This window comes from Lathyrus oleraceus, chromosome 1, assembly GCF_024323335.1.
Source record: "Lathyrus oleraceus cultivar Zhongwan6 chromosome 1, CAAS_Psat_ZW6_1.0, whole genome shotgun sequence".
Lineage (NCBI taxonomy): Eukaryota > Viridiplantae > Streptophyta > Magnoliopsida > Fabales > Fabaceae > Lathyrus > Lathyrus oleraceus.
The window spans coordinates 438,366,116-438,385,937 of record NC_066579.1 but is presented as its reverse complement, the minus strand read 5'-3'; the positions used below and the strand labels follow the sequence as shown (position 1 = coordinate 438,385,937).

The window sequence follows — 19,822 nt, the reverse complement described above, 5'->3', positions numbered from 1 at the left end:
ATAGGGTTGAGCCTTTGGGATGTTGATCTCTCTTTCTCCAGCAGTTGTCTCCTTCTTTTGTGGATTGACCGAGAATTGTATTGATGATTCAAATCTGCAACACCTTTGTATCCTTTGTTGTCGTTTTGTCAGCATAATCATCATATATACATATACATATACATATACATATACACTCATATAGTCTCATTATTGCTTCATCACATTTGTAGATTCGTCCTTGTGATTCTTATCCTCTGTTATGGTAGTACTTTATCCCCATACGAGTTTGATGTTTGTCCTCCTTCAATTGTAGAGTGTCAGCCCCTTAAGTAGAAAGATTTTAACCTTTCTCCTTTCCCCACCAAGTTAGTTCCTCGTGGATGATTATTGTTTCAGTTTCCTCCCCAGTTGTTCATCTGGATGGAATCACTCCCCTTGAGTTATATCCTTATTAGGTTGAGTCTTGATTGACCGTTTCTTTCTAGATATTACCTAGATAGATGCTTTGGGTCCCCTAAGAGTTTATTACCCAGTAACTGGTAATATTCTTCTTAGTTTGCAGTTTGTTACTTCTTGCCCAATACCCGACAAAAGTACCCCTTTTTCTCCCTAGTGGATTCATTTTTATGTTTCCCTAGGAAGTATATCCTTGATATGTTCATCCTAACCGATAACAAATATTTTCTTCCCCTGTTTGAGTTTATCCTTGATATGTTCATCCTAACCGATGACGGATACTTTCATCTTTGGTATTCTACCTAGTAAAAAGGTAGTTGTAATCCCTATTTTGCTCCCCGAAGAGTTAATCCTTCATATGTTCATCCTAACCGATGACGGGTTTCTTTCTCTTTGCGGTCTTCTGCCCAATAACCGATAGTTGTAAATCCTGCTTTTCACTTCCCTTGCAGAGTTTATCCTTGATATGTTCATCCTAACCAATGACGGATATTCTCTTTGTTGGTATTCTATCCAGTAACTGATAGATGTAATTCCTCTCTTTTCCTCGCAGAGTTTATCCTTGATATGTTCGCCTTAACAGGTGACAAATATTCTCTTTGATGGTATTCTATCCAGCATTCGATAGATGTAATTCCTACTGTTTTTTGTTCAGGTGGTTTATCCTTGATATGTTCATCTTAACCGATGACGGATATCCTCCTTGACATCCCCAGGTAAGTCTATCCTTGATATGTTCATCTTAACCGATGACAGATTTTCTTTCCTTTGAGTCTATCCTTGATATGTTCATCCTAACCGATGACAGATATTCTCATCTTTGGTCTTCTGCCCAGTAACTGGTAGTTGTAAATCCTATTTCTGTCGTTTTTCCCCAGCAAGGCTATTCTTACCCAGTAACCGGTAATGAATACACCCGCATGGTGATTCTCAACGAGTCATTCTTGATATGTTCATCCTAACCGATGACGGGTGTCTTCTCTGTCAGATCTTTATTATCTCCTTACCCAGTAACAGGTAGTGGATAATAGATTTCTGCTCCTCCTGTGTTGAAGTTCGTTTCTTCCCCAGTTGAGTTGAGTGCGCATTTCCTTAGAGAAATTGCTTTTCCTGCATGATTCAAGTATGTCAGTTTTATCCTGATCTATTTGTCTCCCCCGTAGAGGTTCTTTTGTTTCCCCGAATGAGTCTTTCCATTTTTATGGAATTCCTCTAGTCTCCCAGTAGTTTTTAAGTCGTAGCCTGGCCTACGCACAACCTCTTTTATCCCCTCAGAGTCTCTGTCTCCCCCAGTGAGTTTTCCTTACGGAATGCATTATGCTCTTGCGGCCATTTGGTCTCTCTGATTTCTTTTCCTTTGTGGCAACATTTCCCCGCAGAGAATTTTCTTTTACATTCATATCATATGCATCATGAGGTCTCTTAGGTACCAAAATTTGTTTCTATATGTTGTTATTTAAGCCCATTCTACTGAGTCGATATGAAGATTTTAACCTTTGCCTCCTCAGTTAGAATGTCCTTAAATAATGGGCAGTTGTAAGACCCCAATTTAGACCCTAATATCCTTTATGCAATTTCATCATATGCATTAGCATTGGGATCATACCTTGGCATCCTCCTTACCCCTCTTTCATTGGGTTTGTTTTAGGAGAGATCACCAAGCACCATGTGATTGTATCATACTTGTATATTATCATTTTTACTAACTAAAATACCAAAAAAATATCTTTGTATTTGCCTAACTCTTTTGTAGGTAGGGCATAATCACCATTGATCTATCAAGTTCACATCTAGGGTTTGAGACCCTCATTGCTAAGAGCACAACCAAGGAAGGATCCACAATATCTCTAAGCATCATATATGAGCCACAATGATATTTACATGTTATTTTGATCAAGATTTCTTCAAGAGTTTGGAGTTGGTTTGCCTTGGAAACCCTAGTTTGTTTGGGTATCTTGAGTAACGTCTTCAACAAGCTTCCTTACCAATTGATCAAATTTCTCAAGGTACACTTCAAATTCCATCATCTTATGCATATATGATCTACCATGAGCCTAAAAAGTCAAGAGAATTGCAAGTTAGCAAGTTGGTTGATGGTGGTTGGCCAGATGAATTCATGTGATCAAAACTGGGTCTCCCTAGACCCTATCTCTTACAATTTTCATCATATGAAAATAATTCCAAGAGAAATATTACTCTAAATGACATTACAAAGAACTTTCATGTTGAGGTCTAGAGCTAATTTTGCATGGAATGTCATTTTCTATGTTGAAACATTATAGGTCATTTTGTCTAAACCCTAATTTCAAAGTCAACTTCCCAAAGCCATAACTTTCTCAATGTTTATAAGATGAAAGATTTACAAGTTTCACAATAAAATTCAAGATGTCTACTTCAACTTTTATGTTTGGAGTGAGAGCTAAATCAACTTTTATGAGCATGTGATATGAGGATACATTATAGGTCCTTTTGGACCAATACCATTGAACAAGTGATTTTCCTTAACTTCAAAAATGCATAACTCACTCATTCTAAATCCAAATGATGTCAAACTGGTGACTATTTTTAAAGGATTTGAAATAGATACAACTTTGATGAAGACACATTTCTTATTTTGAGCTCACATGAAAAGTTAAGCAAGGTGGAATAATGAAGTATATGGCTTGACACTTAGAAATTTTTTCAACATGTTGAAATTTCCAAACTTCCACCCTAAAATTAACCATGATACAAGTTCCAAATGGAAAAGTGTTCAACATAAGAGTTGTTCCTCTTGATATAATCTTTCAAAAGAGTCCTAATTCATTCATTTTGAATGAAGTTTGAGGGGTCTGCGCATGGTGTAAACACAGTTGTATCAGTTGGAAAGATTCAAGCTTCAAATGATCATTTAACTTTGCCTTGCCATTCAAGCTTCATTCAGACCTCAACACAATTGGTTTTGGACTTAATTGAGTTGCTTCATGGGCATGTACATGCCCATGCAAGCATGAACATGGCATTGCTAAATTTGGACAAAATTTCAAGTGTGCAAATAACATTTCATTTTGCTATAAATAGAGACCCTATGTGCTCATTTAAGAGGATCCTTGCGCGCCAACTTTTCCTCCACTCTTGAAACCCTCACATTTGAAAGGAAAACCTGATAATTTTCATTTGAAAATTGAGTTTGAATCTCACTTTTTGGAGATTCAAAAACTCCAGGATCCAAAGCTTTGTACCAATCCTAAGCCACTTCTGCAAGCTACCTGAGCAAGATCAAACACGAATTGAAGCAAGAGAGATCAAGTTCTGCACAACATTGAAGGTATTTTCCAGATTTTTTCTTCTCTTTGATTCTCACTAAATTCTCATCATTTCTCTTGGATATTTGGTTGTCTGAAGTCCTACCAATGTAGGCAAGAAGATTGAGTTGCTTTAAGGCCAAATCGAAGCAACTCAGTTGAGACACCTCAAAATTCAACTCCACATATCTCTATACATATTTGGAGTTAGTTAAAATTGAGGTGATATTCGTGATCTACGCCATTTTATCTTTCAGATCATGTCCTCCTTTTTCATTTATGTTATGGTGATGATTGAACTAGTCCAGCCAGGGTCATCAGAGAAGATGATCGGCCTTTGGCTCCGGCAGTGATGTGACACGGTTCAGAACCATTGATACGTTTTAAAATGTTTTAATCTGAGGCATCCAAAGTGATTACCACGCGTGTGGAACATTTGACCTGGTGCATGGTGGAACGCGCGCTCAGATCCACTTGATCTGCCACCTCAATTAATGAGGGAGATCAAGTGGTCCACGTTTTTTTGATTTTTTTACTTTAATTTTTATTCCTTTGATTTTCATTAATTCATATTAACTTTAATATTGATCCAAAAAATATGAGAGTTTCACCAAAAAAATTTAAATAAAATCCTCTTTCATATTTTGAATTAAAATTATTTTTGGATCATTATTAATATTTTTCATGATATAATTGATTTTGTGTATATTTTTAATTGTTTAAAAATACTTTTAAGTTTCCAAAAATTCAGAAAAAATTTCTCCAAGGTCCTTTGACCTTGTTTGACCTATGATAAATCTCATGGCCATTTCTTTGGTGTTTTGATGAGGTTTTAGGAAATTGACCAACTATATTTAATTTAATCTATTATTTTTTAGTATTTTTAATTGAATAAATGCCAAATAATTGTGTAGAATCATTTTGATTGACTTTCGAAGTTTGACTTGTGTTGTTGGACCTTGGTCAAGGTTGATTTGACTTTGTTAGGTTAAGATCATTGGATTTAGGGGATTGGTGGAATGTACATTCCATCTCCCAAAATGAATGAATGATCTTAACTAGGTAAAAATCCTCCTTTATCCAATTTGAGTTTGATCTATTTCCCCTCCCTCTTCATCTCATTCCCCTTCTTTATGCATTCATGTCATGAACCTATGATATCTCTATATCCTAAGGCTAGTTGATTGCAAAATCAACATAAGTATGGATGAGATTAGGCCCCCACTTTTGCATATCCTTTTTTTGTGTGGTATGTTTCATGAGCATAGTTCATTATACTATGTCTCTAACATGCATTAACACCAAAATTCTATTGTCCGACCTCAAATAGTTGTGACTTCTACATAAGTCTAATTACGATTGCTTAACATAACGCTAAATTTTTGATAAGTGGGTTGAGTGTTCTCCAAAGAATGAGTTAAAAAGAAAAGCAAAAGCAATACTAACATCTAACTCATTAACAACTAACATTTAAATTCAAGTCATTTACTTTTAACGCACTTTATTTTTAAGCCTTATTCATTTGCCATTATTCATACCATTCTAATTGTTTATGTTAATGTCATTTTTACTTTGTCCATTTGGACCATATTTTGTGATATATTGTGATTGTGAATATTGTGTTTGTTTGTGTGGTCTTTGACCATTAATGTACATAATAAGAACAAAAACTCTAAAAAAAATTCTTGTGTGGACTGTTAGTTTGATCTGAGACAATTGGACTTAGAATTTAGGCAACACTCCCTATGCAAAGGACTTAGCCAATGCCAACTTTCATGTAACCAAATGCTTGTAATTTGAAACTTCATCTGATACATCATTGAAGATCCATTTGAGTTCATCTGCAACATGATCATTGTGAAGCTGTTATTTTGAACCTGTGACTTGTGCCATCTTGAAATTCATCTGCTACATGGGCAAATTTAAAGAAGATCATGGAGTTGCTAAGCTTGGATGTGGCTATCTTTATTTGATGTCTTGCTCTTCAAGTTGATATTTTATGCATTGCTTGTTGCTTGATTCTAATGTCCAAGGGAATTTGGGTTTCTATATGACATTCTTGTCTATTGGATTGCATCCCATTGGTCAGATCTTTTCAACTCTTAATGTTTAAATTTGTGCTTAGGATTAATATTTTCATCTCTTCCCCACTTCTTTAATTTCAAAATCTCTCCATCCTTTTAAAAACTTCTTTGTGTGTGCTTGTTTTTTTTCAAAGCTTAGGCCATATTGCAAACTAGAAACTTTGGCCTTATGCCATTGCATTTTTAAACTTATCTTCTTAATCAAATTTGTAAATAGACTTAACTATACTTGACTTAAAATTTTCAAAATCCAAAAAAGAACTAACTCATTCAAGCCATTTTTAGGCCTTTGTGCCTTTCAAACTTAAACTTTTTGTTAAAAGCAATGCATCCACTTTGAAATTGATACCACGAACTATGAGGTTTTGATCCCTCATTTTTATGTTGGTACGTAGGCACAAGTCCGAAGGTATTGTCAAACACAAAAATATAATTAATGAATTATTTTCTCATCCCCCCATTCTATTTGCTTGCAAACATCATTTGTACAAAAACACATATGCACACAAGAAAGGGCTCCCTAGGAGTACCTAGGACACTTTGGGTGCTAACACCTTCCCTCTGTGTAACCAACCCCCTTACCTGTAATCTCTGACATTTGATTAGTTTTGATTTGAAAACTTATTATTTATGGGTTTTGTTCGTAGTTTTCCTTTTTCCCTTGGAAGCAATAAAAGCGCGGTGGCGACTCTTGTTATTTGATGTCTTGCTTATCCATAGCTTGATGATCATGAATTTACCGCTACACTAGGCTTGACACCAGACCAACATTCTTCTGGCGTGATTCCTTTTAGTTTCTTCGTCAGACATTTATTCAGGATATATGTTGCAGTCGACATAGCTTCTCCCCATAATTCTTTGGGTATGCGCTTTCCTTTCAACATACTTCCCATCATATTCATGATGGTTCTATTTTTCCTTTCTGCGACTCCATTCTGCTGTGGAGTGTAGGGTGGAATCATCTCACGCACAATCCCTTCTTTCAAACATAATGCGTCAAAATCTTTCGACACATATTCTCCACCACCACCAGTCATCAGAATCTTGAGCTTTTGACCGCTTTATCTTTCGACCATAGATTTAAACTTGGAAAATACCTCGATCACTTCACTTTTCTTCTTGATCCGGTAAGCCCATAATTTTCGACTAAATCACCTATGAATCTAACAAAGTATATGTTACCTCCAATCAAATCCACCTAGATAGGGCCACATACATCAAAGTATATGACTTTAAAAACTGCCTTCGACCTGCTTCTTACATGCTTACTGAAGTTGTTCTTGTGCTGCTTCGCCTACACACACTCTTCACACACTTCGTCTAGGATGTCGATTTCTGGTAATCCTAAAACCATATTTCTTCTCTTCAAATCTCTGAAATCTTTGAAATTTAGATGGACAAGTTTGTAATGCCATATCCATTCATCTCTACTGGTTGTTGTTGCAAGGAACTTATGCTCCATCACATTAAGCTCAATCTTTAAGGTTCTATTTAAAATCAACCTTCCATTTGAGTCGAGAACTCTCATCATCTTGTCTTTGATCGACACCTTATAGTTCTTTTCGACTAATTCCCTTATGCTGAGCAAATTATTATTCATGCCTGGTATATACAACACATTTGAAATTACTGACCTCTTGTCATCCTTCCTCATAATCAGAACATCACCAACACCTTTAGCTGCTAGAGTATTGTCATTTGCAAATTTCACCATGTTCTTCATTGAGGGCTTTATGTTGACAAACCAATCTTTCCTCCCAACATGTGTGATGAGCATCCTGAGTCCAAGTACCACTGGTCCTTGAATCTCTCTTCATCTCTCGTTGTAACCATAAGCAACATCTCTTCTTCTTCATGTGTTTCCAGCTTTGCATAACTTTCTTAATTCTTCTTCTTTTCCGGACAATCACTAGAATAATGATCATGCTTCTGACAATTGTAACACTGAATGTGACTCTTGTCTGGATTTCGACCACCACCTCTTCCTCTACCTGCAACACCACCTCTTTGGTTTCCTTGGTTCCATGGTTTTCTATGATTCAATCAATTTCCTTCTTGCTGATTTCAACCAGTCGAATAGTTGTAGCCTCCTCTGCCTTTGTTTCCATTCCAGCTTTCTTTATCTTTCCTTTCTTTTGCTGATTGCGCTTGCAAAACCATATCACTCATCGACTTTCATGCAACTCTTTCAGTCATTCTTTGTTCATGAGATTCAAGCGTCCCTAAAACCTCTTGCTTTGTCAATTTTGACAAATCTTTCGACTCTTCTATGACTACTACCACGTGGTCAAACTTTGGAGTCAACGACCTCAAGATCTTTTTAACTACAAATATTGATGTCAACACTTCTCCACATTCCTTGATTTGATTCACCAGTTTCGTAACCTTAGTGAAGAAATCAATTATGCTTTCATTTTCTTCCATTTGAAGCAATTCATACGTCCTTTTGCGAGTTTGTAATCTCACCTCTTTCACCTTCTCCGCGTCTCCAAACGACTTTTCTAGAATTTCCCATGCTTCTTTCACTAACTCTACATCACTAACATTTTCAAAGTTATATGAGTCAACACATTCATGGATTAGAAAGAGAGCTTTATAATCTTTCTTTTTCGATTCTTTATGTGCAACCTTATCTTGATCCTTCGCGTTTTCTACAAGCGTTGTTACTCCTTCCTTCACAAGATCCCAAAGATCTTGATAACAGAATACAACTTTCATCTGCTTGCACCAATTCTCATAATTATTGTTCTTGAGAATCGAAAGAAGAATGTTTTCTGCAGAGTTTTCTCTCTGCCCACAACTTGTGAAAAATTCTTTATTCACTTTGCAACTGCAAAATTTTATGAATATAATGTTATGAGTTTTTTCTTCTCTTCATATAAGACTAAGAGTTACTCCCTCTATTTATAGATTTATGTTAGCTTACTTTCTTAGCCAAAACCCAAAACTATAAAGGCTCAAAATAGTTAACACTACTAAAAATAGGCCTAAGTTGAAATCCTGTGTGAAATAACATGCTTCGACAGTTTGAGACACTAATACAACTCGACATATCCTTATTATGTCGAGCAACCTACTTTGACATAAAGAATTACAATTCAACAAAATTAAAATCTCTTCGTATTCTATCTGCAACGTGTTAAAACTTACATCTCTTCAATCCCTATGAAAGCATATTTATTATTACATTTGGGGTTATTTTAAAGTACATATTTTGGTGAATATTTAGCTATGATTTTAGAAATAGTTTAGGTTCAGATACATGAAAGTAAAGATACCCGAATATTTAAAGTTGTAGATGCATTGACGTAAATATTTTTTTATTTTTATTTGAGAAATTTGAATATAGAAAGTGAAAAAAATTTATTTTATGTGAAAATTGTAAAATTAGTTCTAATTTATATAATATGATATGAATTGTAATGTTGAAATTTAATAGAAATTTGCATAACTGTTTAATTTCAGTTATTTAGCTTTGTCATGGTTAAAAATATATTGTAAAATATTTTTAATAAATAATTTTATTTAATATTAATAACATTAAAAAATAAAATTTTAAATTTATAGTATTGTTAAAAAAATATTTATTTATAGAAGTTTTAGTGACACCTAAACAAAATCGTAGATATAATTTTATTACTTATAAAAATAGGATAATATATAATGACATTCAATATAAATGTAGGTAAAATTTTGTCTTTAATTTAAAGTTATACTCCCTCCGTTCATTTTTAAGTGTTATTTTTTTATTTTTTACACATTCAAAAAAAGTTAATTATTATTGCTACTTTTTAAACAATAATTTTTCTTTTATCTATAACACCCTTAATTACTTATTATATTTATTTTACTTTTTATCTTTATGTAATTATTACCTAGGATTAATTTTGACAAAAGTGTAATTAATACTACATTAAATTTTGCAAATAACAATTAAAAATAAATATTTTTTTTCAAAAAAGTGACACATATAAAAAAATGGAAGGAGTAATAACATTCAATTTAACACCACGTCCTCTTATAGTTGATGTCAAAGCGGGATATAAGACTTGAACGCATGGACGGAGGTCTACTTACCGATCAACACGGGAATTAGATCATTTACTTAATCTATTTAAATTTTAATTTGCATTAATTTGACCATTTAGATTATAGGTTCTGAGGATTAAATACGAAGATTGAGAAATTTGTTTGTGATTGGTCTAAAAATTATTTTAAAAGTTAATCTATTTAAATGTTATAATTTTATTCATGATAATTAAATTAACCGTATCTTATATTCATTTTGTATTAAAAATATTATTAAATATTCATATATTTTCTCTCTCTCTTTATCTCTCTTTATAGGACTATCTTCTCTCTCTTTTTGTTTGCATGCATTGAAGTCAGATTTTATTATACAATTTTTTTTATTTTTATTTTTCACCATTATACATCTTCTTCTGAGATCAAGTTATATTTTACAATTTTGGCTAATAATGTTTAAAGTTTGGTTAATATAAACCCAAACATCAGAATATATAAAAATTGGTAACACAAATTTAGTTAATACAACGCAAAAAAATTAATTAATTCTATTTAAAATTTGGTTAATATAGGTTCAGGCATTAAAAAATAATAAAATTGAATAAAAAATTTGATTAAATGAGTGCAAGAAGTTGATAATGGCGTTTAAAGTTTGATTAATTAGATCCAGATATCAAAACACATAAAAACCATTTTAAAAAAAGTTGATTAATTCAATACAAGAATTTGGTTAATGATATTTAATTGTTTGAGATATAAATAAAAGAATGGTGAGAGAAAGGTTAAATAATGGTGCAGGAAGAAGAAATGGTAAAGGTGTCAAGTAAGAGAGAGAAAAAAAATTGTTAATAAAATCTGACTCAAATGTATTTAATTATAGTATATAGGGAGTAGTGTAATCGTGGATGTCAAAATATAATTAAATTGCCTAAACGATACACCAACTAATTACTTAGCCAGAGTATGTTACATGTTAGCATTGTTCTTCGTGGAAGGTACATTGTATTCTATTGCAATAAATATTTGTATTATAATGAGAACCATTGACATTTTGATTTGGAATATATTAAGATCTTTCACTGAACACACTAAAATAAGACTATGCATTATGTGATTAAAAAAAGAGACTATGCATTCTATCAAATAATAAAATAAGCCTATGCAGAAGAGACCCACCCCATACGTCTATATATTTTTTTTTGGCTAATTCACAAAATATTGATCTTTTTTATATGTAATAACGTTACAATGACCATCACAATAACCTTAATAACTCTAATAAATTATTAATCTTTTATCTTTTTACTATTATTATTATTATTATTATTATATTACTATTACTATTACTAGACGTTCAGCCTACGGATTGAATTAATATTTTATTAATTTATTATTAATAATAATTATAGTATAAAAAATAATTTAAAATTGAAACTATTAAATTTGTAGTGTAATAGAAAATATCCATTAATAATTTTAGTATGATATAAAGAAACTATTAATTTTTGGTGAAATTTAAACTATTAATAATAATAAATTATAATTAAGAAAAGGAGATTTATGAATAACTGGTTAATATAATGGAAGTTAATGAGGATTAGTGTGTTAAATGATACTCCCTTGATTTTTTTTATTATAAGTCATTTTTGATTTTCTATACGTATAATAAAAAACGGAGGTACTATTTTTTAGTGAAATTTATAACACACAAAAATGAGGAAAAAAAACCAAATTAATGAGATAATATAAATTAAATATTATAAAATTAAATATAAATAACATACAAAAAATTTTATTAATAATTTTAGTATAATATAAAGAAACTATTAACTTTTGATGAAATTTAGTCTATTAATAAGAACAAACTATAATTATGAAAATGAGCTTTATGTATAATTGGTTAATATAATGAAAGTTAATGGAGATTAGTGTGAAATGATAATTTTTTAGTGAAATTCAATTTTATCACTAAAAGTTTTGTATTATGATTTAATAATAACGATAATAATAATAATTATCTATCATAAATTAATAATTTTTTATTTACTATTTTTTAAGTCTTTTGAGAAAGTAATTGAAGTTGTTATAATTATGGAGAGAAATTTAAAAAGAAAATCCCGTATCCTCTTTCTTAACCATTTCATTATTTTATATATTTATTCAATTAATTTACTCAACTAATTTATTCAATTAATTTTATTTTGTTTATTTATTTATTTATTTTATGAATGAATATAAAAAAAGTTTGTTTCATAATTTAGCCAAATATATGGGTTAGTTTTTTGAGAAAGCAATTGAAGTTTTATAATTACCAAATATTATTATAATTTAAAAAGAAGTGGCTAGTAGTGATAGTGATTAATTAAAATATAGAATTATTTTTATATGTAAAATTATTAGTTAGTGGGATAATAATAAAAGATAATAATTTAATAAATAAAGAAAGTAGACTAAATTATAATAAATAAATAAATAAATAATAATAAATTAAATATTATTATAATTTAAAAAAGAAGTGGCTAGTAGCGGTTAATTAAAATATATAATTAGTTTCATATGTAAAATTATTAGTTAGTGGGATAATAATAAAAGAAATAATAATTTAATAAATAAAAAAAGAGTAGAATAATTTATAATAAATAAATAAAAAGTTACAAAAATATCCTCCATTTTGATGTCAAAAGTTGTTAAGTGAGTTGACAACTTTTATATATAAGATTATTATTATTATTATTATTATTATTATTATTATTATTATTATTATTATTATTATTATTATTATTATTATTATTATTATTATTATTATTAATTTAAAATGGAAACAGGTGATCTTGGGCTCTTTAATGTTCCTATTACACAAATCCATTACTTTATTCTATACATTAGTTTTCTTTCCCTGTTTTTATTAATTTTTTACATTAGATCAATACATTGGCTAACCATTGACTTTATCATACCCAAAAATATAATATGTGAAATAGAAGTTAACATCTCAACTTATATTCTATAAATATGTGGAACTGACTTTTAAAGAATACACACAGTTTTATCTTCAACTTACTTCTAACAAAAAATGAAGATTTCCTACACCTCAAACCGATTCCTCCTGTTCATCATCTTCACTGCATGCTTATGTTTATACTTTGCTATTCAAAAGAAAAATCCTGATGAAAATGAAGATATCTTAATTATACCTTCAAAATTTGAGATCCCAACGAGTAAGTACACCTCCGTATCGAGTCTTATACTTGATAAGCTTCCTAATGAAGATGATGTTATAGAATTATTTCAAGTATGGAAGAAAGAACATGGACGAGTTTACAAGGATCTAGGAGAGATGGTAAGGAAATTTGAAATTTTTGTTTCAAATTTGGAGTATATCGTAGAGAGTAATGCAAAGAGAGAGTCACCTCATAGCTCCGTTGTTGGTCTGAACAACTTTGCTGATGTGAGCTCCACGGAGTTCAGAGAAAAATACATGACCTTAAAGACTGACGCCATGGATATTTTGAACGATGATGATAATGTTGAGGACGTAACATGTAGCAATCCACCTGCAACCTTGGACTGGAGGGCGAATGGAGCTGTCACTCCTGTTAAGGATCAAGGCGAGTGTGGTAAGTTTGTTGTGTTTGCACGATATTTGTGTTTTTATAATTAACATCAGAATCTACTCTCACACGCAAAATAATACTACATTTTCCTTAGGTTCTTGTTGGGCATTCTCATCTGTTGCCGCAATTGAAGGAATAGTTCAAATAAAGACAGGGACGTTTGTTAGCCTTTCAGAGCAAGAGCTTCTAGATTGTGTAAAAGATGGAGATTGTGATGGAGGATTTGTGCCCTATGCATTGGATTGGGTACAAAAACACAGCGGTGTTGCATCACAAGCTGATTATCCTTATACGGCTAGCAAGGGTGTTGTTTGCAAAGCCTCCGAGGTTCTTAATTTCTATCAAATTCATTATTATATAGTTTCTATCATCACGCATTAAAAACTATTAAGATTTCGTCTCCTATTTTTTTCTCTTCTTGAAATGTAGATTCAAACCAGTGCAAATAGTAATATTGATTCACAGCAGGCTGTGCTGAAATCAGACAGGGGACTATTGTGTGCAGTTGCTAAGCAGCCTGTTATTGTTGGTATTTATGCAGACTCACCCTCATTTCAACATTACACCGGTGTAAGTTGTTATATAATGTAGAGTTCTTAATTTATTCATTCATGTCCACTATTGACTTTGTTTAAACTCATTTAACATCTAGCTATCTCATCAAGGTTTTTAAAATGTTTTTGTTACTGCAAAAATGACAGCAACAAAACCGTATCAAAAGGGGCTAACTCCTTTATTTTCTGTTTTTATTTTGAGAACAAAATCATTGTCGAGAAATTTGTATAACCATGACAAAACACTGTTACAACCGCAAACTACCATTGTGGACGTGAAATGCCGTTACCGCACAATAATGGACGCAAAAGTTTCAAAATGAAAATATATAAACATGGTTTTAAATTGTAGTCCAAATTCGCAACTAGGTCCGCTGATGCGGTAGACCTCGCAACAACAGCAATTGTAGTGTTATTAAAAATCACATTAACCGCGCACATCAAAAATCCCATCTCACAATTTTGGCCACGCTAGTTCGGTTCTTCTCATTAAAACTTAAAATTTTCGAACTCCTAATCTCAATCTTGTTCTGATGTAATGAAAAATATTAACTTTAATTGTCTCTCAAATGTATATTTTAAGCATCTCGTAATCAGGATTCATGCAACAACACCCCCAATATTCATCACAACAACCACAATGACCGCATACACAACTGCGATCGGAGCTGCAATTTAAGCATCTCCTACTGTTTTTTTAAAAGTATTTTTACATTTGTTAATGAAGAACCTATTTATCCATTGACAGGGAATATTTAGAGGTGAAGATTGTCCCTTGGATCCTAAGAACGTAACTCACGGCATGCTAATAGTGGGTTATAATTCCTTAAACGGTGAAGATTACTGGATTGTGAAGAACTCACATGCGACAACATGGGGAATACAGGGTTATATGTGGATCAAAAGGGACTATAGTAAACGGTATGGAGTGTGTGGAATCAATGCACATGCTACTATTCCAATCAAATATTAAAAGGTTACATTTGAAGAATAAGTTAAACCAAGGTTTATGGTTTTATGAGTCTAGAGTTTGTTATGTGGTTATTCCAATCAAATATTAAAAGTTAAACCAAGGTTTATGGTTTTAGGAGTCTAGAGTTTGTTATGTGGTTATTCCAATCAAATATTAAAAGGTTACATTTGAAGAATATGTTAAACCAAGGTTTATGGTTTTATGAGTCTAGAGTTTCTTATGTGGTTATTCTTATATTGTTTTGAATATGCTAATTCTCTTCTATCATGATTGTTGTTCTTGATGTAACATAGCAATGATGATAATAAAATAGTTGGTATTTGTGGTTAGTAGTCTCTTGCTCCTTTACGGTGATTTAGTATTATCTTGTTCATGATTGTTCTTCTTGATGTAACATAGCAATGATGATAATTTTTAAAGTCTTCGATTTCCTTCTTTTAACTACCAATTATCAACAAGTCATCGCCATAGAGATATAGTATAAGCAATTTACTCTTGCTTCTTCTTACATATACTCCATATTCAGATTTGCACTTCATAAATTCCTTCTTCCTTAGAAAGCCATATATCTTCTTGTTCCAAGCTCTTGGAGCATGTTTAAGTCCGTACAGGGCTTTAGGCGGCCTGTACACTTTTCTTTCTTTGCCTTATTTCAAAAATCCAGCTGGTTGTGCAACATAGACTTCTTCTTCTAAGGGGTCATTCAGGAATGCACATTTCACATCCATCTGGCACTTTTTCTAGTTATTTATGTTTGCTAGACCAACAACCAACTCGATTGCTTCGATCCTAGCAACAGGTGCAAAAACTTCATCGAAGTCGATTCCTTCTTTCTAAAGAACTCTTTTCGCCACAAGTCTCTCCTTGTATCGATTCACTTCTCCTCTGGGATTCAAATTCACCTTGTATACCATCTTCTCATCGATTGGCTTCTTGTCTTGGGGAAATTCGACAAGTGACCAAGTGTTGTTGACTTCGATTGACTTCAGCTCTTCGTCCATTGCTTTCATTCACTTCGATTCTTTCAATGCCTCAGCTGCATTGACAAGTTCGACATCTGCGTAGAAAGCATAATGTACCAACTCACCTTCTTCATTGACCACATCATCTGATATAACCACGTATTCTTGCAACCTTGCTGGCATGTGTCTTATTCTTTGAGGTCTGCTTGGGCCTGCTTCACCTCTAACTTCTTCCTGTCGAACTTCTCTTTCGACTTCACTAGCTGGTTCATCACAAAAGATTATTACTGAATCTTTCTTGACATTCTCAGTCCAATCCCACTCCTTAAGCGCATCTATGATAATGTCCCTGCTGATCACCATTTGCTTATTCACTGAGTCGAACAACTTGTATCCTCCAGTCGAATGATATCCTATCAAGATCATCCGACTCGGCTTGTCATCAAGTTTTCTTCTCAGCTGATCTGGCACATATCTATGTGCTATATATCCAAACACTCTCAGATGACTCAAGCTAGGCTTGAGACCAGACCAACATTCTTCTGACGTGATTCCTTCTAGCTTCTTCGTCGGGCGTCTATTTAGGATATATGTCGCAGTCGACACAGCTTCTCCCCATAATTCTTTGGGTAGATGCTTGCCTTTCAACATACTTCTAACCATATTCATAATGGTTCTATTCTTCCTTTCTGCAACTCCATTCTTCTGTAGAGTGTATGATGGTACCACCTCATGCACAATCTCTTCTTTCATACATAATGCATCGAAGTTTTTTGACACATATTCTCTACCACCATCAGTCCTCAAAATCTTGATCTTTCGACCGCTTTGCCTTTCGACCATAGATTTAAACTTGGAAAATAACTCGATCACTTCACTTTTCTTCTTGATCAGGTAAGACCATAGTTTTTGAATGAAATTATCTATGAATGTAACAAAGTATTTGTTACCTCCAATCGAATCCACCTGGAGAGGACCACATACATCAAAGTATATGACTTCAAGAATTTCCTTCGACCTGCTTCATGCATCCTTACTAAAGTTGTTCTTATGTTACTTCGCCTGCACACATTCTTCATGCACTTCGTTTGGAATATCAATTTCTGGTAATCCTGAAACCATATTTCTTCTCTTCAGATCTCTGATGTCTTTGAAATTGAGATGGCCAAGTCTATAATGCCATATCCATTCATCTCTGCTAGCTGCTATTGCAAGGCACTTATGTTTCATCACACTTAGTTCAATCTTAAAGATTCTATTCTGAGACACTGGAACCTTCACGATCAACCTACCATTTGATTCGAGAACTCTCATCATCTTGTCTTCGATCGACACTTTGTAGTTCTTTTCGACTAACTATTATATGCTGAGAAAATTGTTCTTCATGCCTGGTATGTACAACACATTTGAAATTACTGACCTCTTGCCATCTTTCCTCATAATCAAAACATCACCAACACCTTCAGCTGCTAGAGTGTTGTCATTTGTAAATTTCACCATGTTCTCCATTGAGGGCTTTATGTTGACAAACCAATCTTTCCTTCCAGACATGTGTGATGAGCATCCATAGTCCAAGTACCACTGGTCCTTGAATCTCTCTTCATCTTTTGTTATAACCATCAACAACGTCTCTTCTTCTTCTTCATGTTTCGCCAGTTTTGCACAAGTTTCTTGATTCGTCTAATTTTCTGGACAATCACTAGAATAATGACCATATTTCTGACGATTGTAACACTGAATATGACTCTTTTCTGGATTTTGACCACCACCTCTTCCTCTACCTGCAACACCACCTCTTTGGTTGCCTTGGTTCTAGGGTTTTCTCTAATTCGACCAGTTTCCTTCTTGCTGATTTTGACCAGTCGAATTATTGTAGCGTCCTCTGCCTTTGTTTTCAATTCAGCTTCCTTTGCCTTTTCTTTCTTTTGTTGATTGAGCCTGGAAATCCATATCCCTCTTCGACTTTCCAGCAGCTCTTTCAGAATTTCTATGTTCATGAGATTCAAGCGTCCCTTGAAGCTCTTCCTTTGTTAGTTTTGACAAATCCTTCGACTCTTCTATGGCTACTACCACTTGGTCGAACTTTGGAGCCAACGATCTCAAGATCTTTCCAACAACAGAACTTGATGTCAACACTTCTCCACATACCTTGATTTGATTCACCAATTTCGTAACCTTGGTGAATAAATTAGTTATGCTTTCATTGTCTTCCATTTGAAGCAATTCATACGTTATTTTGTGAGTTTGTAATCTCACCTCTTTCACCTTCTCCGCGCCTCCAAACGATTTCTCCAGAATTTCCCATGCTTCTTCCGCTGACTCTGCATCACTAACCTTTTCAAAGTTATATGTATCAACATATTGATGGATTATAAAGAGAGCTTTATAATCTTTCTTCTTCAATTCGTTATGTGCAACTTTTTCTTGATCTGTCTAGCGTTACTACTCCTTCCTTCACAAGATCCCAAAGATCTTGATAACAGAATACAACCTTTATCTGCGTGCACCAATTTTGATAATTGTTGTTTTTGAGAATCAGAAGATTTGCTGGAAAATGTTTGTTTGGATGATTCATTGTCATGGTGGTTTTCTTCCCACAATTTGATTAAACCGGAGCTCTTGATACCAGATGCTGGAAATCCACCATAACCTATGGAGAATTTCAATCAATCTCAATGAACAAGATTGTTATCACCCACACAATGACAATGAAAAGAAGAACAATGGAGAAAGAAAGAAAGTAAAGAACGATGAAGGAGAAGAATAATTAAATTCTGAAGAGTTTCTCTCTGCCCACAAACTGTGGAAAACTTATAATTCACTTTGCAACTGCAAAATACTGTGAATTACAATGTTATGAATACTCTATTCACTTCATTACAAAAATAAAGGTTACTCCCTCTATTTATGGATTTAGGTTAACTTGGACCTCAAGCCAAAACCCAAAACTATAAAAGTCCAAAATAGCTAACACTAATAAAATAGGCCTAAGTCAAAATCCTGTGTGAAGCAACATGCTTCGACACTTCGACACACTAACACAACTCAACACACTAGGTGGTTCGACACTTTCTTGCTTCTGTTGAGCGACCTGCTTCGACACAAGGAATTACAATTCAACATTTTTTTCATGTGCATTGTTAGGTCCTAGACGAGATTGAACCAGAATTCTATGAAGAATTCAGAGGGGAGTTGGGAAAGCTTTGGGGCCTAAATGATGAAACAGGTCTTCAACTCATGGTCGAATTCAACTAAGATAATGAAATACCTAGGATCACAACTTGTTGGATAACTTTAAGAGATCATTATCAATTTGAAGATCATCACAATCTTTTCTTCATATGCTTGGGAAGAAACCAACTCCACATCATTCCTAAAATGGAATCAACTACTCCTGCCTCATTCCCTACTTGGCATACACGAACTCGATCTCTCCAAAAAGTTGTGATCTCCAACCATTTTGTGACAGAGGATCCCTAAGTCATTCCCTATTTGGTTGGTTTTTCAATTCACTTTGGGTTTTTGTTTTTGTTAAAAATGGTTACCTGATGACATTGAAGAATACATGGGGAATAAAACCATGCATGGAATAAGTTTTGTTGGGTTAAATTTGGAATCATGATTTTGTGAATTGGAGTATGATACGTATCTATACCTAGTGAGGTTTTCTAGGTTTCTAATGGAGTTTGCAACCAATCAACATATTAGAGTTGGAGACAGACTACAGTTCAACATGAGTAATCTGTATGAAAACCGGAATTGGATCATCTCCAATTTTTTCTCTCATGTCCTCTCTTATGTGCAATTCTAACGCATTTGATTAATCTAACTGTTAAAATGCAAGAAAGAGAAAAATAATATCATTTAAAGAAGAGAGAGAAATATAT

At 33.1% G+C, this 19,822-nt stretch overlaps 1 protein-coding gene across 1 annotated transcript; it reads left to right on the top strand.

Annotated features, from left to right (window-relative positions):
• Positions 1 to 12,883: 12,883 nt before the first annotated feature.
• Positions 12,884 to 15,302, top strand: LOC127080940 (ervatamin-B). The gene is made up of 4 exons (XM_051021225.1): positions 12,884 to 13,449; positions 13,541 to 13,773; positions 13,876 to 14,016; positions 14,749 to 15,302. The coding sequence occupies exons 1-4, from the start codon at positions 12,906 to 12,908 to the stop codon at positions 14,971 to 14,973; spliced, it is 1,143 nt and encodes a 380-aa protein (XP_050877182.1). The 5' UTR covers positions 12,884 to 12,905; the 3' UTR covers positions 14,974 to 15,302.
• The last annotated feature ends 4,520 nt before the right edge of the window (positions 15,303 to 19,822 follow it).